A 16,022-nucleotide genomic window follows, 5' to 3' on the forward strand; every position below is an offset into this window, starting at 1 on the left:
ACGTCAGGGAATGGCTCCAGGACTACAAGACGCTGGAAACTGAGATCCAGGTCCAGCTAGCTGATAACCGGTCAGTCCTAGCCATCGGAACACGCTCCATTTCGATTAGAACACAAGGGGGGCACCCTGGCACCCTTCGAAACGTCTGGCTTGTTCCCAAACTGGAAAAGAACCTCATCTCAGTAGCCCAGCTGACTGAGAACGGAGCACAAGTCGAGTTTTCGAGTGCAGAGTGCACAGTCAAGACTAGAGATGGTGCTCTCGCCTTCAGAGCTCTCAAAGGGAGTGGTCCCTACACCATGAAGGCCCAAGCTATCCCTGAACATGCCTACTCAGCAGGAGGGCTTTGCAGCACTCCCTTTCATATCTGCCATCAGAGACTGGGTCATCTGAATGCCCAAGATGCTCAGAAGCTTCTCAATTGCTACCAACATGATATCAAAGTCACCGGACACCGTGAGGGTCATGTCTGCAAAGTCTGCACGCTCTCCAAGCAGTCCAGAGTCCCATTCCCGAAGAAACAAGCTACGCAAGCCACAGAAGTCCTGGCACTCGTCCACACTGACCGCTGCGGCACCTCCTCAGCGCTCTATGACTTACACAGTCCCTTACAATTATCTGACACCGAAATGGAAGCCATACATACAACCCCTCCTCAAGTTCCTGCTCTTGTGGGAATTCCTCAAGAGAGTGAACCTCTGAGACCAGTTACTCCCGCAACGTCCACGTTGGCCACCAAAACACCATCCAAGGTCTTTGTAAACAGCACACTCAGCAAACTCGGTACCGACAATGGAGAACCCAACGTTGCCAATTTGGAGGCGCTTCTTGATCACATTGATGTGATTATGAAGTATCAGATGATTACACCTTATGACAACCGCGTAGACTACTTTGTCAACGCACTCACTGGATCTGCTAACCAGTGGTGGAAATGCTTGAGTGAATTCGAACGCTCTTCCATTATCTCATGGCACAATATTCAAGACGCCTATGGACTGCCCGTTCAAACCGGACTCCGCTCCGCGATGCTCGCGCGCTTCATCCCCCGCACTCACTTGCTGCAAGTTCTTCATAGACAGCGTGCATTGAAGCCCAAGTCGATGAACCATCAAGGTTTAACCGAATACGTCGCACAGTTCAACCTTTTAGCTGGACAACTCAACAATACATGCTCTGTGCCGATTTCCTTCAAGCTCTGCCTAAGAATCTTAGCACCTTGATCACTGCCCAGGAACACTACAACGATAATCTTTGTCTTTCTCAACCAGCTGCTATGTATAGCTGCCCAAATCAGTGAGAAAACACCAAATGCACCTCAGTCTGGCACATCTGCCGCCCACGCTACTTCTGCTCAACCGTATAAGGAGAAGAAAGATAAATCGAAGTCTGATGCCTCAAGGGGCTTTTCATCGACTCCCTCCACCTCATCTGGACCCACCAAGTTTTGCAAATTCGGGACGCACAAGTCTGAGGATTGCTTCACCTACAAGCGTGTCAAGGAGGATATTGACAAGAAGAAGAACAAGAAGGAGGCATCCGCTGTCACTTCCATGGCCCACGCCATGCAATTTCAAGCTTATGCAGCCACCCACAACCCCCGCCTCTTTAAGGCAAAGGTGGATTCAAGCTGTACGGATCATATGACCCCCTTAATTGAGGATCTGGATTCTACCTCTCTAGTAGACCACCACAGCCTTAGTGGATCCCGGACTCTACAACCCTTACTTCTCACAAGAAGGGCACCGTTCTCATCCAGCCCAAGTCCAACGGCAATGCGCTTGCTCTGGGCAACGTGTTTTGATTCCTGGTCTCACTCAGCTGCTCATATCAGTTTGTAAATGCACAGATAGCGGCATCCCCATCTCCTTTCACCCCACCGTCATTACGTTCAACACAGACACCAACTTATTTGTGACGCAACTTACTCACGATGGGACCACGCCAAGGCGACGCGTACTATCGAGAGGGACAGGTTACTACATATGAGCCCAACGCCCATGCACTGATTGCTTCCATTACCCCCCAACTTCTACATGAACGCCTTGGACACCCAGGAAACCAACCACATTATCCTGGCCATGTCTAACATAGTAGAGGATTGCCCTTCAGTGGGGCCTACGCCTGATTGAGGCGCACGCTGCTACACTTGCGCACTTGGCAAAGCTACCTGCCTTACCTTCCCTGAATCGACATCCCCGCCACACAAGCCCGGCGAGATGATCCACAGCATATTTACAAGGACGCTTTCAAATTCAGGGCATTGACGGACAGCGCTACAGTCTTGCGTTCCTCGATGATGGCTCCAAGTTCCCTATTTGATTCCAAGTTACCTATTTGATTCCGGAGAAAGAGCCATCCACTATCAAAGAGAAGGTTATGCTCTTTCACAAGTGACATAGGAGGCAAATACACAGGCGAGCTTCCGTCATATTTACATGACAACAGGATCACTCATGAATCTATCGTCACCTATTCTGCCGACAAAATGGAAAAGCTGAGCGCCTCAACCGGACGCTGCTGGACCATGTATGCGCTAACTTTGTGGATACGCATCTACCTCAAAAGCTCTGGCCGTCCATCCTGGAGGCTATTTCCTACCTACACAACCTCTACCTGCATTCACTGGATGCGCTACAGTCGCTTGTGCCTTAATGATGGCTCCAATTTTGCCCGTACCTACTGAATTACGGAGAATGAGTCATCCACTATCAAGGAGAAGGTTCTGCTCTTTCACAAGTGGCTCATAAATCAAACTGGCACCTCCCTCGAGATCTTACAAACCGACAGAGGAGGCAAATACACAGGCAAGGTTCCGTCATATTTACATGACAGCGGGATCCCTCCCAAATCTATCGTCGCCTATTCTAGCCAACAAAATGCGAAAGCTGAGCGCCTCAACCGCACGCTGCTACACCGTGTACGTGCTGTGCTACCTTTGTGGATACACATCTACCTCAAAAGCTCTGGCCGTATATCCTAGAGGCTGTTTCCTACCTACAGGACCGCTACCCCCATTGAGGTGCATCACCGGATGCTAAATCGCGCTGCCTATACCTTATTGGTCGCCACTCCAGCATCGCACATCCGCGCAAGCTCAGATGTCTCGTGTATACGTTTGTTCCACCCAAGTGCCCAGACAAGATGGCCAAACACTCTACAAGGACATGTCTTGTCAGCTACACACACCAACAAGGAACCAAAGTTTACTACATATGGCATCCAGTATGCGATACCATTACAATCTCCCATGACGTTTGTTTCGATGAATCTACTGGCCTCCTTGAACATGTTCGTCAGGATCCCGCTCTTCTTGACATCCAAGAAGATGTTTCCCTTTTCCGCCCAGCCACATGAAACGCCCAAACAATTGAGCAATACTCATGCTCCTTCAATGCGTGTAGCGAGGACACCCCTACATCAGTCACTATGACCTGGCGCCAAGCGATGGCCTCCCCTCACTCAGCCAACTTCAAACTTGTCTCATCAATAACAAAACTTGGGAACTAGTACCCCTGCCGCACGGTCAGCGTGTACTCGGTACTACTTGGGTACTTTGTCAAATCTTCAACCCCGATGGTCGTTTCAAGGTATTCAAGGGCCACGGCGTCGTTCAAGGTTTTTGCCAACAATACGGCATTGATTACACTGACACCAATGCACCAACACTGCCCATGTCAGTACTACGCCTATTCCTTGCCATAGCCAGCTCTCTCAGTATCGATATTTATCAACTTGATGTCCCCAACACATTCTTTCACAGCGACATTGACGGTTGTGTCTACGTCAAGCAATTTCAATGCCACAAAGATCTGCGCCACCCGCACCGCAACGGGGTATACCTTCTTGTCAAGGCTTTATACGGTTTGAAGCAGTCACCGCTTCTCTGGTACTGCACCCTTTGCGACACACTCAGGTCCCTCGGCTACCAAATGTTGGTTAACTGCCCCTGCATCTTCTATCGCTTCGCAACAACCACGCGTACCCTGGACGCCATTCCAATTCTTTTGATGTATGTGGAAAACTTCATTGCCATGTGTCTGCCCCTTTACATTGATCAAGATAAAGCTGAACTTGGTTTTCACTTTAGCTGTATGAATCTAGGCTGCATTTAGAATTGCCTCGGTCTTGTATTCAATTACACGCTCTCGGCTTCGAGCAATCACCTCAGCATCAGTCATGTTACCTATATTGACAGCCTACGTCGGGGTCTTTCTCTCTTTTCCTGTGGCGGTCTACGTAATTTTTCCTTTTTCCATTCGCATGTTTGGCGCTGATACAGTCTTATCGCTAATCTTTTCTCGGGGTTTTCTGCAATGTTCGGCGTATACGGCCACTGGAAATTGGTTTTCTTGTTTCGCAGGTGATTTCTTCAGCGTTTCGGGCGTCATGGGAGCTTCTGGTTGGTTGAGAGTCGGGTCGGGGTTGCTTTCATGTGTGAGATCCTCTCCTACGCCTACATTTTTCGCATGTCAGTCGTATCCGAGGACAAAACGTCGTTGTGAAGCAAGGTTTCAGTCAAGGTAGTTGTATTTGGTAATCGTCGGAGTGTCGGGAACGCCCGTGTGTCGATTTATTGTCGGAAGTTTTGACGGTATTTTGACGTTGTCGTATAAAGGTGATTTCATTCGCTTGTTGAAGCTTCTAGGCATATAATCGGCGTCGAAATATTATCGATTTCATGCGCAGTTTGAAGCGCACCACCACAACGTCAACACGACAAAGGTCGAACGTCAATCGCATACAAAATTGGCGACCTCATCAATCTAAATCGGCAAGGGATCAACCTAGAAGTAGACGCTCGAAGAGGACTTCGATACTCAGCCACGTGCTTCGGACCATTCAAAATCATCGCACTGGGAGCACATCCTGATACCTACAAACTCGATTTATCACCATCGAAGATCGGCGGCATCTGGCCCATCTTTCACGTCGATATTTTAAGGCCACATCGCAAAGAGCAATATCCGCAAAGTGCAGTTCCACAACCTCCTCCACCAATCGAAGAACGCGGACAACCTGAATGGGTTGTAGAAGATATCATCGACGAGCGACGCGCCGTACAAAATCTTTTAGTCAAATGGCTCGGTTACCCTGACCCTACATGGCAACCCGAATCCGCACTTCGCTACATGCCTGGCTACAAACGACGGCGTAAAGCTCATCCACAATCTTTGTGGATCCGGAGACGAACAGCATAGAGCATCTCATATCACATCACATGCGCAACGCCGCAAGAACCGCTAACTACCAATCACACCGCTGACAATAGCGACGTAAACTACATTACATCACGCGCGGCGACGCAAGAGCCGACCTTACACAAACACACATATCACACGACGTCGGCTTAGGGACGCCTTTGCCTCAAACACACACATCCCACAGTGCGTCAACACTATAAAATGAACAAGTGCATCAACACCATAAAATGAACATGAGCTCTCCCTTTATTTACATATCCCTTGTAGTTCACCTCTTATTTATTCGGCGCCCTCCTCAGGATCTGAGGGAGGTTCTGGAGATATCTCATATATTCACTTGTATTTCATATTACATCTCTTTACTTCTACTTGATCCGAGACCCAGGCTGGCCACCCGAGCTCTCGGTGACACATTACATCAGGCGCCAAGCCTCACTGAAGCCACGCAAGCCCCATTGACAACCCATATATAAAGCTGTCAGTCGAGCGGCCGCTGCAGAAAGCTTTTTACTTTTTTCTTCAATACAATACACTGCTCGCAGCCCTCTCAGAAGGGCCCAATATCGCCTACGTTTCCTCTGACGTTACAGTTTCTAACGGTTCTAGGACCCACTGCAATGCGTAAAGTGGGGTTAGGGTTAGGGTAGTATCCTAACCTGTGGTATTCATGCACTTCTGCACTTCCTTAATGCACATGGGCCACCCTTCCATTACGTTCAGGTTGACCGGGATCAATTAGCTAAACTAGGTGCGGGGAATGCTGCGGAGATGGATGATCCGATGGACTTGGACTGAGGTTAACCAGGAGGGGATTCTTCCGAGGAGGGTTAGGGCGCATTTCATAGAGAGGAAAAGGCGTATCCCGTAGTTTTAACATCCCATACTTTATTAAACATCCTGTAGTTCAGCTGTACTGTAATGCTGTAATCCCAGTTCAGCAGTAATGTACGTATGTACAGCACCACAACAAAAGGGTTACGGTTGTAGGGTTAGGGTTAGGTTTCCGCACGCGCGTTACATATCTAACAGTGGATTTACACCATTCTGGTGTACTGTGATGCATTCAGAAAACACTGGCGCTTTGGCACAGTTAAATCTTGCTTTCCCTGCAGACGTGCAGGTAACTGGTTCAATTCACACTCCCAGACAGCTTCTTTGTTCAGATTATGACCCCTGTCGAGCTAGGCGCGGCGTGGTAACTACTGTCGCGCTTGGCGCTTCGTGGGTGTTAAATGAACAGCACAACTAAGTACCGCAACAGAAAGCTACCTTAACCAATCCTCAAGGCCTTACCCGCTCTCAAACAGCTCGAGCCACAACCATTTTTGCTCTGCCTCACGCTCCATCTCGACGGGGCTCTGGGGAAACCAGCACAGCCCATGCAGGTCGACCTCCCGCATGCGGCGGTCGTGCTCAACATGGGCCGCAAGATCAGCGTATAGCAAACATGCCCAGACCGCACAGCCCATGCCGGTCGGCCTCCCGCAAGCAGCGGTCGTGCTCAACATGGGCCGCAAGCCCAGGCGGTCAACACCCAGTGGAGACGCCCACAGCTGCACAGCCGCCACTCCCCTCGTCAGCCCTGAGCATGCTCGGAGTGTGCTCTGTGTGAGTTGCCGGGCTTGAGCTGGAAGGAGGTGGGCGGTGGCCAGGGGGGTGAGGGGGCTGTCGTCCGCACCGAGCGCTTGACGTTTTGTGTGAGAGGAGGAGAGTGTGGTCTTGGAGATGCGGCGATCAGCAGCAGTGTGGACAAGCCACCACTGCACCACGACTGTGCCTCACCGCTCTCAGCCTCAATACCACAGCACTAACGTGAGTTCTTTGACCTGCAACACCGGTCTCGGCTGACTTAAGGCACAGCACAGCCATCATGTCATCACACCAGGCGCTTCAGGGGCACCTGTGGGGTGGCTTCTTTGCCGGAGTTACCACACCACGGCGGAAGAGGAGGAAGGTTGCTCCGGTTACCCCGCGGTTGCCCATACGTCTGCCAAACGCTGTGCAGCCAACCGCTGACACCATTGCAACCCCCGCAATTTAAGTTCCCACCTTCTGTCCATCGCCACTTGCCCGAAGCAATTGCAGACATGGTTAGCGAAAGTTCCGGCGATGAAGACGGGCGGCACCAGCAGCGAGGGCTTTCAGCCGTGGACAGGGATCTGCAGCGCCCACTGAACCTCCCCGCGCTGTAGTATTGCGCTAAACGGCGCATGAAATCGATAACATTCCGATGCCGATTATACACCTAGAATCTTCGACAAGCGAAAGAAATCACCTTTATACGACAACATCAAAATACCGTCAAAACTTTCGACAATAAATCGACACACTCGCGTTCCCGACATTCCGACGATTACCAAATACAACTCCCTTTACCGAAACCTTGCTTCACAACGACGTTTTGTCCTCGGATACAACTGATATGCGAAACATGTAGGCATAGGAGAGGATCTCACACATGAAAGCAACCCCGACCCGACTCTCAACCAACCAGAAGCTCCCATGACGCCCGAAACGCTGAAGAAATCACCTGCGAAACAAGAAAACCAATTTCCAGTGGCCGTATACGCCGAACGTTGCAGAAAACCCCGAGAAAAGATTAGCGATAAGACTGTATCAGCGCCAAAATTGCGAATGGAAAAAGGAAAAACTATGTAGACCGCCGCAGGAAAAGAGAAAAAGACCCCGACGTAGCTAAATCCTCTAGAGACGACTAGTAGAGAATTTGGACTTCCACAAAATCCCGTAGCCTAGAAAAATCCATATAAAAACCCAACTGTTTTGCCCAGACCTTTGTACAACACGCAGAACACAGATCCCGATCAACAACAGAGCTTTCTACTTCTCTACTCCCGACGACTTCTTTCAGTTTCAGATAGACTTTCAAGGCGCGCTCATAGATCCGGAGAGCTTAGACAAGACGACCCCGACTGTCGCAACTTGTACTTTGCTGACGTCGCCGAGGACTTGGTAGTTCAGGAATCCCGTAAGAAGAGCTGAGAGTGAGATTGTATAACCCTGTTGTTTTGTTTTGTAGTCAACCCCGCAGATATTCCTGATTTCGTACCCGTACCCGTAATTCCCGACCCCATATTAGAAGAAGGACTCCTTTCAAAGCACCTGGATATTAAGGTTGCAAGACAACGCTCTCCCTTGAGATCTTTTCTTGTGCTATTGAGAGACTGGCAGCTTATTTTTCCCGAAACCTGACCGTAAACCCGTATTCAACAGACCCTCGCTTCTGCCGGCCACCACCACAGCGCCCATCCCTTTCCGTTTTCCCAGCACACCGGGTGGATCCCTAGTGTATGAACCCCCGCCACCACCACCACCAATTCAACGACCCCGCCCACAGACACATGCCAGCACCAAGGTTTTGCTTCACCGAATCCATAATCAAAATCAAGTTCAAAGGGAGCGCCTGACAACATTCATCGGCAATGTTCACATCCTTGCGCGCCACACCACCTTCTTTCTCAAGTACTACCTTGGTGAGTCTTTGAGGTGCACTATATATTTCCCATCAAACATTGTCCTGACTGCTACGTCTGCTCACCGCAGCTGATCATCCTCTACACAATTTCCCGGACATTACCGACAAGCACATCAGTGTGATATTTGAGCTGCTAAACAATCCAGACTACAATGGCAATCCAGTCATTGCGCAAGAGTTGCGTCCACGGGTTCAAGACTACTGTGATGTTCACGGATTCGCCCCCATCCGCATGCAAAATTGCCAACAGACCGCAGCGTACACAGCTACGAGCATATTCACAAACCTCAAAGTCAACGTACAAGAGCATTTCATGCAAATGTTTCTGCGCTACGTCAATGAAAGGCTTGGCTTGAAGCAAGTCGAACTGCATCTCCGGAGAGGGCAGCGGTGACACTATTATCAGCGTGTCCGCCAGGTTGCAAAGTATGCAACGTTTGAAGAGTTTCCAACCGAAGAGGAATTTGCCCGCCTCACACGACTCGAGCGGACTGTCCTCAACAAGTTATGGGCTCTGTTTCCTCCCCAGGATGAACCGCTTGCATACAGCCTTGCAGTGGACGCAATGCCATATTTAGGTGAGTTAGTATATTTCCGCCCCCACCCCCACCCCCCGGCTTCCTCTTTTGTCTAATCATGGTCCGCACCTGCCTCATCACAGGTGCCTATTGTGAGCTCTCACGCCTCTATGAGCGCCGTGGAATGCGGCTGTTTTCGGCTATCCCGCTGCGCAAACCTTGAATCCAGTCATCTGTTCGGATGGACACGCTGATCCTAGGCACTCATATCCTGGATTTCGGCCAACGTCGCATGGGGAAACTCACCAATGAATGCAAGCGGGAGCTGTGGGGGCAGTTTCTCAATGTGAATGTCAGTTAAGTCTGGATGCTTTTGCGCTTATTTCAATCACCTCGCTGAATGACGGATTGCAGGACAAGGTCTTCAAGCATTGAAAGAAGCTTGGTCTCAAATTTGATGGGTCAATCAGCGCAAACGGGTCTTCCGTTACCATCCACTTCAAGAAGCCAGGGCTCAAGTATGGGCATCGGGCCTGCAAGCGCAGCAAGGCCAAAATGCGGGAAGAAGTCAAGCAGCTGTATTTTGAGCACCACATTGCCGAACTGAGGGAGGCTCCAAACATCGTCTGCATTGGTCCGGGCTAGCGTGACCTCTTGTTCTGTCGAGACATCAAGAAAGAGCGACCATTTTGATATCTTTTAGTGGATTACTACTTTTGACATTCCGTTGCAGCATCCTCACAATGCACCACCCCGTATCAGATACACATCCAATCAACGGGCGTTTGAGACAAAGTCTTGGTACTTTTGAGAAGACATGACAGAGCAAAAGATTAATGCCAGCATCACTGAGATGGAATCCCATATCCCATTGCACAAGAGCATGAACATCGAGGCGTTCTCAGAGTTCATCGTGGATTACGAACATGCGGGTATGATGTTCTACTTCAACTTTGATTTTCAACTTTGGTAAAACATGGGCTGACATCCATATCCCAGATCCCGCCCTGGATGAGTTTTACCAGGATGGGATTCATGTGGCTCGCAGATTTAAGGCGTTCTCACTGTGGCAAAAGTCTGAGAGCAAGCTCATCAAGAACATGCGACGCCTGTATGGAAAGCATTTTGCCGTCATCTTGGGTGATTGGAGCGATGCTGGAAAGACCATGCGCTTCCAGGAGTCATCAAAGACCAAAGGGTGAGTGACCATCATTGGTACTATGTATTATAATATGCTAACTCATCATGGAAATCAGATTCCGCACACTCTTTGCAAGAAACAACATTCCGTGTTACTTGCTAGACGAGTATCGAACGTCCTCCGTGTGCCCAGACTGCCACGGCCGTGTCAAGAAAAACATCCGATGCCGGCTGTCATCTCAGCCGTGGCTTGGTGGGTTGAATGGGAAGAAAGGGAAGAATGGAATTTGTCCATGGATTGGTGGGTTGCCCCAACCCCGAATGTATCAACCAAGACTGGACGCCATTTGAGATTCCTGGAAGACAACCACTACGACTACGGATGAAAGTGCACAATTGGGACGTCCTAAGCACCAAGAATTTCCTCTCGATTGTGCGTTCGGTGGTGTTTGGCATTGATGGCCGCAGACCAGACGCATTCTCCCGTAACCGGTAGTCTAGATTTCACCCCATCCCATTTTCCGTGGTGGTTATCTGCCATCCACATCATTGTACCTCTGCCTGAGGCGTCGCCGATGATGGCAACTTGTAGGGAGTTAAGAGCAAAGATGAAGTGGAACGTGCCGCGTTGCCTGTACATGTAGGCGTTGCTGGGGCCTGAGCTAAGTGTCTAACTTACTTATCTATCCTGTTACTGTGGAAGAGCTGGGCGTGGGAATTCGGCAAGATTGGAGACGGAGGCAGCACGACCAGCACGAGGGGAAGCCACATTTGACAACCACTTTATACGGAGACAGGAAGCCACAAGCCTCAGAGCGTGCGTCTCCCGAAAGTCTCGAAGAGGCCAATCGGATACGCTTAATGAAGTTGCGAGGCACTCCCCGCTCCCACACGAACACTCTCGACCGCGTAGTAGTACTTTCGTTGAACCTTGCGCTGTACAGTACTGTATGTATAGTGTACTGTATGTACGTCATTTCGTGAGGGTACGCTGGGGCCGTATTATCTCAACTTTGTTGGGCTGAGTCCTGACTCCGTCGGAAAGTTGGGCAGAAATACTCCAATAAAAACGTGTGCACAGATATGTGAGCTCGGAGGAAGAGGATGCCAGTGACTGGACAGCAGCGGAAAGGAGTGTGCCGACTTGCCCCGGAGGAACCCTCCTAGTCCATAGTTATTGCGGATGCCGCTCGTTCGTGCGCTCTCGGGCAGATGGTTCAGCTTTGAGTAAGGCACGCATTTTCTGCCAAGGGGAATGCTGAGAATATGTTTCCTCGTCTCAACGCAGATATGGTCAGGAATCAAGTGTGTTGCAAAACTCTATGATGTAATGTAATTACAGATGGTGCTTCAAGTCTGAATCAACAGAACGAGGGGGATATTGGGAGCAACACTATGCTACAAGGTCGCTAATATCAAGGAGTCTATCCACAGAAAACGGATTCACCACCGAACTCGTCCGAGGGGCAACCGACAGCGGTACCGTGTTCGTCAAACTTATACTTGGCAATCTTGATGGCGGCCAATGCGAGACCAGCCAGACCCTCTCCGGCAATCAAACCACTCGCCAGCGCAAAGCCCCAGACGTTCCACGACTCCGGGTTGCGGCGCTCCCACACCAAGAGGATCATGGACCCGATCAACATGGCGTTGGCGTACGACGTGTCTTGGACGACCCAGGCGACTCCGAGGGCGGACATGTTGGGGATGATCCAGGAGATCTTGGGAGGCAGGGTCTTGCGGGCGACGATAAGGGCAACAGTCAGGAGACCAAGGATGATTGCAGCGATTCCAGAGGAACCCGGGATTCCAGCATCTGGACTTGTCAGAGCGGTGGTGGTCACGGCCCATGCGGTCGCAGACGCCAGGTCGAATTCGCACTCGACGTCCGCAAGAGCCTGGTTGATGCATGGGTAAGCATCAACGTAGAAGATGTAGAGACCGACGGAGATGAACACAGCGAAGAAGGTTCCGATCGCCTGGGCGTAGAACTGGGTGCGGGGAGAGGCGCGGAGCAAGTGGCCGGTCTTGAGATCTCCGACCATGTCGGTGGCTTGGGAGGCGGAACCGGCAGCGATGGAACCGGCGACCAAGTTCTGCATCATAGCGTTGTTGAGAGCGGGCTGGACGGTCTTGCCTTGGGCGCGAGACATACCACCAAAAACGAACTGGGCGGTCTTGGCAATAGCTCCGACGGGGTTAATGTCGGTGGTTCCGGCGGCTTGGATACCGATGAAAGCAAAGATGAAACCGAGGATGATGGCCAGGATCGACTCGCCAACACCGACACCGAACATGGTGGAGCATATGGTGATGGTCAAAATGGACGAAGCGACGATCCCGGAGGCCCACATCCACATGGGAACTTGTTCGTGGGCAGGGGCGGGGTCGACAATATCCTCTTCGGTTCCATCGCTCTTGACGAAGATACCCTTGACTCCGGCCCAGATCGATCGCCAGTTCCAGAAGAGCTCGGTGAAGGAAGCGGCAATCATGATCATAATACCGGGCCAGAGCAGCCAGTAGCGCGCGGTGGGGGCGGTGAGGGTTTGGCCAGGCTTGGGCATACCGGTGAAAGAGGACGCCTTCACAACGCCTTTGGCGACAAGGATGGGGCCAACGATGCCCCAAGCGGTAAGAGTTCCTATCCAGAAGGACACAGAGGCGTGCACACCGGACAACATGCCGGCGCCCAAGAAGGCGGGGGTCCACTCTGTAACAAGTCTCAGTATCAGCGACAGAAATGTGGGCGGGCATCGGGGCATCGACATTAACTTACCAATCCTCCAAGTCCACAAGTTCGCTGTGAAGCACGCCTCACATCCAGCCGTGGAGAACCAGTACATGACGTACCAGCTGTAGATTCCGGGCATCCAAGAACCGATGATCTTCCAGAGGAAAGCGCCACCCATAGAGCCGAACATGATCAGGGCCTTCTTACGGCCGACGGCGGCACCGTGCACAGAGTGCAGGGATGCGATAGTGGCGGCGGAAGCGAACGGGGTGGGGAAGACGAGCTTCATCTTGAGGATGAAGTACTTGCGGAACGGGATGGCGAAGAACAGCCCGTAGTAGGCGGTGATGAAGGTGAGGGCGATGATTTTGCCAGCATCTTCACGAGGGCTGGCGCCGAGCAAATCCAACGCGTACATGGCAGGGAGCGCGGCGACGAACAAGGTGCTGAGACCTCCGGCGGCGGTGGCGGCGGTTTGCACTGTGCAGTTCTCTTTGATACCGAAGTAGCCACCGGTGATCGTGGTTATGATTTGGAGAATGAACCAACCACCAATAGCACCGAAGAGAGAGGCACCGAATGTGAAACCTGGAAGTGCAAAAAATGACCTTGTCAGTAAAATGGGAGTAACAACCCTTTCGACCCGTCGATTGAACGACTTACCGGTCTTCAAACCCAGGTAGATGTTGGAAGCAGCGACGATCGAGCCCAAAATCACACCGACGACGAGAGCGCGAACCGTCAAGGCATTGCCCTCTTCAGGGAGGCCTTCTGGCAGGTCGACGTGCGTGCCGTACTCGTGCTTCACAACCGGTTGGTGAATTTCTTCAAATTCCTTCTTCTCGGACTCGTAGACCGTGTCGACCGTAACGGGGTGCGGCTTCTCGTCAAGGTTCGACGCATAGTGCGTCGTTTCGGTGGGGGTTGCCATCGTGCGACTGGGGTTGCGAGGGGATCTTGCGTGAAGCTCAGATGTCACAACAATCTGAAAGGGATCAGCGATACTAGGCGGCCAGCGCTCTAGAGCTAATCAGTGGATTCGAAAGAAGCGGATGCGGATTCAACGGGGCAGGGCAGCAGCAACACGGTGCCGGCCTTAAATATTCGGCATGCCAGCAACTTGTCCACCGGCGGGACTTGCATCCACGGCAGCCATCCGCTCGTGCATCACAGCGTAGCGCATGATCATCATCTCGGCAGAGCAGTGGGCGTCCTATTTGCGAGACCGCCAAATTTTTTTCCGGTTTTCTCTTGTGATTCGACTGATTTGACAGAGCAGGACTATCTGGAGGCCCCGATATGAGTGTCGCCAACCGCTGCCCGTTTCCTGGCAACAATCACTCAACTCAGATTGCGCGAATGACCGACCAGACGCGTGCGGGTATGACCCCCGCACAAGCAAATGGATTATGGATTTGTACCATCTGGATTCGGGAGAGCAACAACACTGTGAAATTTACTGTTGGGTGCCTTGGGACATGTTGGAGTCTTTAGATTGTCAGGAATAAGGTTTGTGGTGTACGAGGTGTATATAAGGATCCCGCCCGCAGCAACCGGAGATAGCTCTTACAAATTTCGTCCGATCAGGCCCATCTATAAAGTTTGTGGTGTACGAAGTGGCCCCGGAGATGAAAATTTAAGCTTCGTCCGATCAGGCAGCGTGACTCCTTGATCAAAACCGCGTCAAAAACTCTAATCATCTCTCAGTGTTTCACAGCCGCTGATTGGTCGCGCATGAGTCATCCTGACTCTGTGCCAGCCAACCACGAGCCGGCGGAAGGCCGTTCCGGCTCGTTCGAGACCTGAGCCAACCCCCATCCATGCGCTGTAATGTACTGTATCATGCGCTTGTCAGCAGGCGGACCAGAGCAAATTGGCATCGTTTTGGCTACGTACCCGGTAGGAGCTCATCTTGTCACAGCCTGGAAAACGTTGAGTCTCCGCCGCCGCACTGAAGTGAGAAGTCTAGCAGCCTGACCTGGGGCTGTCGCCAGGCTGCCCTAAGGTTCGGCGGCCTTAAGGACGCGGGGACTCCCCCCTAGTCCCCCCGCCATGCTGCCGCATATCATCATTTGTGGGAGATGCTGACCGGGGCCCGCGCTCTGCCACTTCATATGTACTATTTCCGCATTACGGATGGGCGACGTTGGGCTGTTGGTCAGGTTGTTCCACCATCTTGCAGCGTTCGAAGCCACACATTCTCTGATGGAGTCCAATTTCCGTCCGCATCTTCCCGAGTCGCTGCCGGCTTTCCATGCGGGGAAGAAGTGCAAAACACATCTTTCTATCTGACATCTTCGTCCGTCATTTAATGGGATCCATGGATCCCAGATCTGAAATGAGCGGCGAAGATTCCCCAGGACGTCAACGCCCTGTGGCTGCCATTAGCAGGACTTCTGAGCAGCGGCAATGTGGCAAGTGCCACTCGGCGAACGTACTGTACAGTGGGCTGCCAGAAGAGCAGTTAACGCGCGGTGGTAGGAACGACCGCGAAGGCACTTGAGCGAGCGAGCGGTCTTCATACTGGCCGTCTTCGTTGAGCGGTAACGATATACCGGTGAAACAACTCTTCAATCTGGGAAATTACCTTTTCATGGTGTATTGTAGCACGCAGGCTCGCGCGATGATTTTCCGCATCCAGGGAAAATCAAGGAACCACCTCCGTCCCAACGGACACAACCTTGTTGGCACATACATATATTACCCCATCCTGTTCCTAGCTTTTCTGAGCGTACTCGGGTTGTAAAGCAGCTTTCCATGTGCTTTCCTTCGCATCCATGGAAAAGGTGAATATGATCAATTAAAAAGCGGAAGACATCTTCAGGTTACTGTCAAAATGAGTGTAACAACAACGGCGGCAGACGTACAATGCACAGCGTGTTGATCACTCTCCCAACACTCACACCTCCCTTCCAGCTATACATCTATAAAAA

General features: G+C 51.4%; 3 protein-coding genes across 3 annotated transcripts; 1 reads left to right on the forward strand and 2 right to left on the reverse strand.

The window, feature by feature from the left end:
- Nucleotides 1-9,333: 9,333 nt before the first annotated feature.
- On the forward strand, nt 9,334-11,016 carry EV422DRAFT_509100 (uncharacterized protein; the record flags this gene model as incomplete). The annotated part of the gene is made up of 9 exons (XM_053068815.1): nt 9,334-9,367; nt 9,476-9,567; nt 9,654-9,839; nt 9,949-10,016; nt 10,059-10,147; nt 10,215-10,413; nt 10,472-10,656; nt 10,691-10,788; nt 10,948-11,016. The coding sequence occupies 9 exons, from the start codon at nt 9,334-9,336 to the stop codon at nt 11,014-11,016; spliced, it is 1,020 nt and encodes a 339-aa protein (XP_052922236.1).
- Nucleotides 11,017-11,779: 763 nt separating this feature from the next.
- On the reverse strand, nt 11,780-14,020 carry EV422DRAFT_500306 (OPT oligopeptide transporter protein-domain-containing protein; the record flags this gene model as incomplete). Its single annotated transcript, XM_053068129.1, has 3 exons — nt 11,780-13,068; nt 13,135-13,677; nt 13,753-14,020. The coding sequence occupies 3 exons, from the start codon at nt 14,018-14,020 to the stop codon at nt 11,780-11,782; spliced, it is 2,100 nt and encodes a 699-aa protein (XP_052922237.1).
- A 785-nt stretch (nt 14,021-14,805) lies between these two features.
- EV422DRAFT_229920 (uncharacterized protein) lies at nt 14,806-15,715 on the reverse strand. Its single transcript, XM_053065545.1, has 4 exons — nt 15,677-15,715; nt 15,528-15,612; nt 14,986-15,461; nt 14,806-14,924 (listed from the first exon to the last, which is right to left on the reverse strand). The coding sequence occupies exons 1-3, from the start codon at nt 15,682-15,684 to the stop codon at nt 15,090-15,092; spliced, it is 465 nt and encodes a 154-aa protein (XP_052922238.1). The 5' UTR covers nt 15,685-15,715; the 3' UTR covers nt 14,806-14,924; nt 14,986-15,089.
- Nucleotides 15,716-16,022: the final 307 nt, after the last annotated feature.

The sequence above is a fragment of the Fimicolochytrium jonesii genome, assembly GCF_025526975.1.
Source record: "Fimicolochytrium jonesii strain JEL569 chromosome Unknown EV422scaffold_29, whole genome shotgun sequence".
NCBI classification, from domain to species: Eukaryota; Fungi; Chytridiomycota; class Chytridiomycetes; order Spizellomycetales; family Powellomycetaceae; genus Fimicolochytrium; species Fimicolochytrium jonesii.

What these genes read in the sequence shown, in the direction of transcription:
- EV422DRAFT_229920 (XM_053065545.1), bottom strand. An exon ending in TTCTGGCAGCCCACTGTACA is followed by an intron (nt 15,462 to 15,527) that starts GTACGTTCGCCG and finishes TGGCAGCCACAG; the next exon opens with GGCGTTGACGTCCTGGGGAA.